General features: G+C 36.9%; 1 protein-coding gene across 2 annotated transcripts in view; it reads left to right on the forward strand.

The window, feature by feature from the left end:
* The window catches only part of RASA2 (RAS p21 protein activator 2), a 120504-nt gene extending 113179 nt beyond the window's left edge, over positions 1-7325 (forward strand). For both annotated transcript variants that reach the window (XM_012804931.1, XM_003789446.3), the window contains exons 20-24: positions 2159-2241; positions 2907-3115; positions 3830-3933; positions 4288-4477; positions 6835-7325. In XM_012804931.1, the coding sequence (XP_012660385.1) occupies positions 2159-2241; positions 2907-3115; positions 3830-3933; positions 4288-4477; positions 6835-6865 (617 nt within the window). In that variant the 3' untranslated portion in view covers positions 6866-7325. The remainder of the gene's footprint in view (positions 1-2158; positions 2242-2906; positions 3116-3829; positions 3934-4287; positions 4478-6834) is intronic.
* The last annotated feature ends 238 nt before the right edge of the window (positions 7326-7563 follow it).

Below are 7563 nucleotides of genomic sequence, written 5' to 3' on the forward strand. Positions count from 1 at the left end.
CAACTCCTGGGCTCAAGCGAGTCTCCTGCCTCCGCCTCCCAAGTAGCTGGGACCACAGGCGCCCGCCACAACGTCCGGCTGTTTTTTGGTTGCAGCCGTCGTTGTTTGGCGAGTCCGGGCTGGGCATTGGAACCCGCCACGTTAGGTGTACATGGCTGGCGCCTTAGCCGGTTGAGCTATAGGCGCCAAGCCGAAAGATTTTTTTCTAATCACCCAATTTAAAGTAACTTCCCAGTTATTTTTTACCATGCCACCCCAGTTTATTTTTGTGTGGCTTTCATCTCTATTTAATATTTGTCTTTTGTCAGTCTTTTCAGACCTAAATGCATACTCTTATATGTTCTGTTTACTGCTATATCATACGTGGTTAGAACAGTGCCTGGTGTAGAGTGGACATTCACTGTGCAATAGTTGAATTAAGTGACTTTATCTTTTTTAAAAATTGCATATCCCATCTGCTTGAATTACGTAAATTTTAGCTGTTATACTAGAAGCAGGCTTAGTAAATATTACATGTTAACATCTGTGTTAAAGACCAAAAAAAAAAAAAAAAACCCTTTTTAACCAGTTTTATTTGCCAAGAAAACTATTTATTAATTGGTTGAATAATATAAAATGCAAAGGTCTGGCCAGGCACAGTGGTTCATGCCTGTAATCCCAGCACTTTGGGAGACTGAGGCAGGAGGATTGCTTGAGGCCAGGAATCTGAAACCAGCCTAGGCAACATAGTGAGACCCTCTTGCTACAAAAAATTAAAAAATTACCCAGGCATGGTGATTTATACCTATAGTCCTAGCTACTCAGAAGGATGAGAGAGGAGGATCACGTGAGCCCAGGAGTTCAAAGCTGCAGTGAGTTATGATCATGACACTGCATTCCAACCTGGGCCACAAAGTGAGATCCTGTCTCTTAAAAAAAACAAAAAAAACAAAAACAAAAAAGTTCTTGATCCCTGGCACTTCAGTCCACATGTCATTAAGGCAAAGCTTAGGGGGAAATAAAAGCAAAACTTTTTTCTAAGAACCACATTATAAAATGACCAGAAGCCAGTTATATTAACATTTGCTTATAGTTTCTATGACTACGAAATATAGTTTATTCTCGGGTAAATTGTAAGATGAAGTACATCATATTCTTAGATTACTATGGAGTTCTATTAACAAACTTAAATTTCCTTAACCGAATTTCTAAACTCTTAGTTAAGGATTTATTCTACCAAGTAATATTTTTACTTTTGTTCCTTGCATATTTTACAGTAAATTTTGTAGCATTAGTCAACTGACCAACAAATACATGATAATAACGAACAGTTTTTCAGTTTAGAAACATCGTGTTGAGGTCTGATCCCTTAATTAAATATTAGGTTAGAAAAATTGACTTAGCAGTCATATTTACTGCTTATGTAATAACTCCATGAAAGAAAATTCCATGTCTTGGCAAGTTTTGTAATGTACTAAGCATTACAACAAAATATAATTTTTAGAAGTCACACATGTTTAAAGAAATGGACTATCATATAAATAAAAATAAAGAGAGGGATGGCTGGGCGCCCACAGCACAGTGGTTACAACATCAGCCACATGCACTGAGGCTGGCAAGTTTGAGCCCAGCCCGGGACCAGCTAAACAATGACAACTGCAAAAAAAAAGCCGGGTGTTGTGGCAGGCCCCTCAAGTAGTCGTAGCTACTTGAGAGGCTGAGGCGAGAGAATTGCTTAAGCCCAAGAGTTGGAGGTTGCTATGAGCTGTAATGCCACAGCACTCTACCAAGGGCAACACAGTGAGACTCTGTCTCCAAAAAAAAAAAAAAAAAAAAAAAAGAATAAAGGGGGAATTTCAGATGGAAGAAAAAGTATGAGCAAAGGAAGAAAATATCACAGGAATAAGAAAATCTTGTCTTGGCAAGCCTCTATTTCTAAGTATGGTTTTTTTTCGTTGCCATATAATTAATGTTAAGAAATTATATAGCATTTTTATTGTCTACATAGGGATCAAATTTAGATAATCAAACTTCATCTGTTCCGTAAAACAAAAATATGTATATACACAGCATCTGAAAAGCTACTTTAGGTTATTTATATACTTCTAAGTTGAGCTAAAACCTCTCATCTTTATAAATCTGATAGAAATTATTTTAATTTTGTTCTTTTTTTATTTAGGCAAAGATGCCATTTACACGATTCCAGTAAAAAACATTCTTGCCGTGGAAAAACTGGAAGAGAGCTCTTTCAACAAGAAAAATGTAAGTTATATAGGTAAATATTTATAGCCTTCTGAACTGCATACATAAATTAGTTGAAAAATTTTAAGAGGTTGTTTTAGTGTTAACAAGTAATCATTAACAATTTATAAGTTGCTAACTTGAACTCTGCCTTAAAATTGTCCATTACAATTGATGCCTCATATTTTCTGCCTACTTTAAGTTAAAAATACTTTTCTCAATTAACTTCTCTTTTATTAACTTCTCTACATGACATTCAAGCTAAGTAATATAGTCTCAACCTATCTGCCCAGCTTTGTCTTCTGCTACCCCTCAGTACATGCCATGCACTCAGGCCAATCCAGATGATTTCCTTGTTCCTCTGATATTTTCCCACTGCTTTGCCTATGCACAAACATTTTTTTCCATCTGAAATTCCCTCCCTTTATTCTTATTTATGTGGTAGTCCATGTCTTTGGACATGTGTGACTTCTAAAAATTTATTCTGTTGTATTGCTTAGTACCATGTACTAGACAACTAGGACAACTAGGTTGTCTTTGGAACTAATTTGCTTTAAAAGTAACAAATATAAAATACTTTAGCTGCAGTTATCTAGTCAAGCAAACTAGATTTCTGTTTTGTACTTTTTCTGTTTTGTGTGGTTTAGACTCTGTTACTAACTTTTTATCTTAATTGCCTTATGAAGATGTTCCAAGTTATACATACGGAGAAACCACTCTATGTCCAGGCAAATAATTGCGTAGAAGCTAATCAATGGATAGACATGCTCTGCAGGGTGAGCCGATGCAATCAAAACAGGCTCAGTTTTTATCACCCCTCTGCATATATCAACGGAAACTGGCTCTGCTGTCAGGAGACCAGTGAAAACGCTCTCGGCTGCAAGCCATGTACTGCGTAAGTTTCTTTCTGATTGAAATAGCAATGTTTTAAAATGTGGTATATCCACACAATAGTATACTGTTTGGCTGTAAAAGGGAATGAAGTACTGATACCTGCTGCAACGTGAGTGAACCTTGAAAACATGCTAAGTTAAAGAGGGCAGACATAAAGGCCACTTGCAATAATACTGATGAAAGCATCCAGAATAGGTCAATTCACAGAGACTATGAAAAGTAGGTAGTGATTGCTAGCTGCTGGAGAGAGGGAGAAGTGGGCCATGCACATGGATTCAGGGTTTCTTTTGGGCATAATGAAAATTGTTCTGAAATTAATACTAATGCAAATTTTTAAAAAATTATAAAGGCAATATTTAAATAGAAGCACAAGCTTGAGTAGATATCAAGGAAAAGGGGGTCCTTAACACTCTTTTTCTAATTGTATGAAACAACCATTATAGCCCTGTAGACTTAAGTAATGATGTATTATTTTTGTGATGAAGCACAGGTTATGAAAATGGTTTTACTTTAAAATTCTGTTCCTTACGAATAGAGTTACATAATGACCAAACCTCTCTTGGCCCCATTTTATTTAACTGTTGGATGAAACTAAATTTCTGGTTTCCCTTCTGCAAAATTCTGTGATTCTACTTTTAGTCTCAAACCATCAAAAGTATTTCACATGTTAACAGAGTAAAATTTTTCCAATGTCTTTAATTTTATTTTACCATAGAGGTATCCCTGCAGATATCCAAATAGATATTGATGAAGACAGAGAAACAGAAAGAATTTATTCCCTTTTTACCCTCAGTTTTCTTAAGCTGCAAAAGATGGAAGGTAAATGCACAACTAATCTATTTTATATACCCATAATCTTTCATTACCAATTCCTGAAATATTGCTTTGGGCATTTCTAAAAGTTAAAATACTCATAGATTTATCAAAATACTGTTTATGTAAAAGTTAACAAACCCCTAGAGGGGGGCATTTTCATTGACATTTATAAAATACAAATACTTGTTTTTACATGAATTTGGTGATTATAATTAATAAAATCTATGTATTTTAGTTATCTATGCATTGCCAAGGGAAATTTCCCCAGCATGAGACACTTGAAAAATACTTATCTGTACTACAAATTGCATTTATGGAATTTAGTTGTCTGATCAGAGGTTTTACTGCTTCTTGTAGAGGCTTGTGGAACTATAGCCGTCTATCAAGGACCACAGAAAGAACCTGATGATTATTCTAACTTTGTAATTGAAGATTCTGTAACAACCTTTAAGACAATTCAGCAAATAAAAAGCATAATAATGAAGCTGGATGAACCTCATGAAAAGTATAGGAAGAAAAGATCAAGTAGTGCAAAATATGGGAGCAAGTAAGTCGTTTTTAAGCTACTATAAACTTTTTTTTGTTTGAGACAAGAGTCTCTATCACCCTGTGTAGAATGCCTTGGCTTCGTTATAGCTCACGCTAACCTCAAACTCTAGGCAGGGCAAGCAGTCTTTTTTCCTCAGCCTCCAGAGTAGGTGGGACTACATGCCACGACACTCAGTTAATTTTTCTACTTTTAGTAGAGACAGGGTCTCACTCTTACTCAGGCTGGTCTCCACATCCTGAGCTCAGGAGATACTCCAGCCTCTGCTCCCCAAGTGCTAGGATTACAGGCATGAGCCACCACACCTGGCCTACAAACATTGTTTTAAGCAGAGTTTGCGATTGCCCCTCCTGCCCTGTCCTCACCCCTGACCTGCAGGCCTCCTGCTTACCCTCATTTGCCAAGACCCAGCTCAGAGCCTTTGTCTTATGTAAGCTGGTCACTGAAACTCAAAGCACTCTTTGTCTTCTGTGGTGGTGCTGTACTTAATTGTCACTTTTTATGTCATGTTCAATAAGTCTTTGAATACCCAGTATTTTTTGTTTTTATTTTGTTTTTAACTGATCCTTCTTCTCCTTTATATCTCCCACAATACCTTTACGTACTGGGGGGAAAAAAAACTGTGAAAGTACCAGAAGTATTTTATAGTTGCTTTTTTGGATCCATCTCATATGTGGATGGATGCTACCACAGACAACGACAGCCACAGCTAACATTTACTGCGAGCTTACTTCACCATGGAGCACTATAATTGCATCATATAATTTAGATTGCTTTTAGCAGTAAGTACCAAAGTGAAGTGGCTTAAACAATAAGAAATGTTTTAGTCTCACTAATTAAGTCCTAACTTCTGCAGTTGGTTAATTTAGCAGCTTAGCACTGTCATCAAGTAACATCTGCCTAAACAAGCTAATCTCTGGTCTTCCTCAGGCTTGTCACAGATGGTCACAGATAAATTACAGTAGTTCAGAGCACATTTTTATAAGATACTGTCCAGAGGTAGAAAAGGCTATTTCCTCCATGCCAAGAGAAGGGAACCTTATCTAGAGTTACCCCCAGACTCCCCTGAAGTACAGGACTGCCCAATATTAGAACAGAATTAGGGTCCTATTTATAAAGAAGTAGACAGTCAGGATAGGATATGATTCTCTTTTTTTCTTTTTTTTGAGACAGAGCCTCACTATGTTGCCCTTGGTCTAGTGCCATGGTGTCACAGCTCACAGCAACCTCAAACTCTTGGGCTTAAGTGATTCTCTTGTCTTAGCCTCCCAAGTAGCTGGGACTACAGGCATCCGCCACAAGGCCATTATTTTGTTGTTGTCATCACTGTTTAGCTGGCCTGGGCTGGGTTTGAACCTGCCAGCCTGGGTGTATGTGGCCGCCGCCCTACCTGAGCTGTGAGCGCCGCCCAGGATATGATTCTTGGGCCAGCAAATAACAGTGTTTTGTCGCAGTATACACTTTCTCATTGATCCTCACATCAGCCCAACATGGTTTTATTTTTACTTTGCAGCTAGAGAAACTGAGAAGTTAAAGGCCTCACCCCAAGGTCACACAGCTTATTAGGGAGGGGCCTCCAAATCCTGGCCCCATCACTTTAAATAGTCTTTGATAATTATGTGTATTAGTATTTTGTATTTATGAACATTAAAAATCAGTTCAACGGGTATAAATATTTACGTTCTCCTGGTTAGAAAGCTCAGCTCATTAGAAAGATTATCCTAAGCATCCCAATCTTATGTTTCCAATTAGTGTAACTGGTTCTCTACTATGAATAGTAATCCAGTTTTCTTAGAGCCTTTGGAAGTTTCCATATAAGGTCCTAGTTAATATTGACCATCCTGGGCAACGCCAGTAGCTCAGTAGGTAGGGCGCTAACCACATACACCCAGGCTGGCAGGTTGGAACCTAGCTCAGGCCAGCTAAAATCAACAATGACAACTCAACAACAACAAAAAATAAATAAGTAAATGAATTTTTAAATATATATATTGACCATCCTTCTTAAATAGTACCTCCCCTTCCAAATCCCATGCTACCCCTCCCCACTTTCATTTTCTCTATTAAAAAAATACTGATCTCTCTTGTGCTAAATATTTTACTGATTTAATATTCCCTATTCCAAGATGTAACTTCCATGATGGCAATGGTTTTGTCTATTTTATTTACTAGCGTAACCTTAACTTCTAGGATAGTGCCTAAAATGTAATAGGTGGTCAGCAATACTCATTGAATTAATGAAAGACTTGACAGGAGAGATTATGGGAAAATTATAAATACTTAATGGATTCTATATGTGTCACATTTTTAAATTTCATATTTTTTAACTTCTGAAAAATTATTTTCTTGTTTTCTAGGGAAAATCCAATTGTTGGGAAAACATCTTAGAGTCTGACCAATTGATTTCAGAAGAACTGGAAAATAATTATTTTTCTTGAAGTTTTTCAATTCATCATATGTTTTGTTCATAGTATTTAAGAATGAACATTGGCTTCAATGTCACCTACATTCATATCATATTTAATATTTAATAATCAAAATTGTTTGAGAATCTTGGTATTGATGTATTACTAGAGCATTTGAAGCCCAGGATTCTTTCGTGTGTCCAGATCCATATTTCTGCAACTTCTTCTTCATAGACTCTTCCTAAAGAAGATTCCTTAAGAAGCTTTGTAACAACGGGAGAACTCCTCCATAGCAAGAAAACCATCTCTTCTTGTAACACTGTTCTGTGGACTTGTTTTCACTACCATTAGTGCCTGCTCTCTACTGCCAACATTATGTTTTACTAGAAAATCCCAGTCCATGACAATTCAGAGCTTCTCATTTAGTTCAGCTAGACCCTCCCCTCTTTCCTTAAAAAAGAAAAGAAAAAAAATTTTCCTTTGATCTATCAGTCATTACAGGTTATATTAGAGATAGCTGCAAAAACTTGAGAAAACTACCAGAGCATCCTTGAAAGTTGGTATATCTTTTTGCCTTCTTAAAGATGTAAACACAACTCAGACAGGAAGAATCAGGGAATATGTGCTATTGTGTGCATCTCGTTTACATTTGGAATGAGTGATGGCAGATGACATATAATG

Source organism: Otolemur garnettii, unplaced genomic scaffold (assembly GCF_000181295.1).
Source record: "Otolemur garnettii isolate 467f Iridium unplaced genomic scaffold, OtoGar3 scaffold00032, whole genome shotgun sequence".
NCBI lineage: Eukaryota > Metazoa > Chordata > Mammalia > Primates > Galagidae > Otolemur > Otolemur garnettii.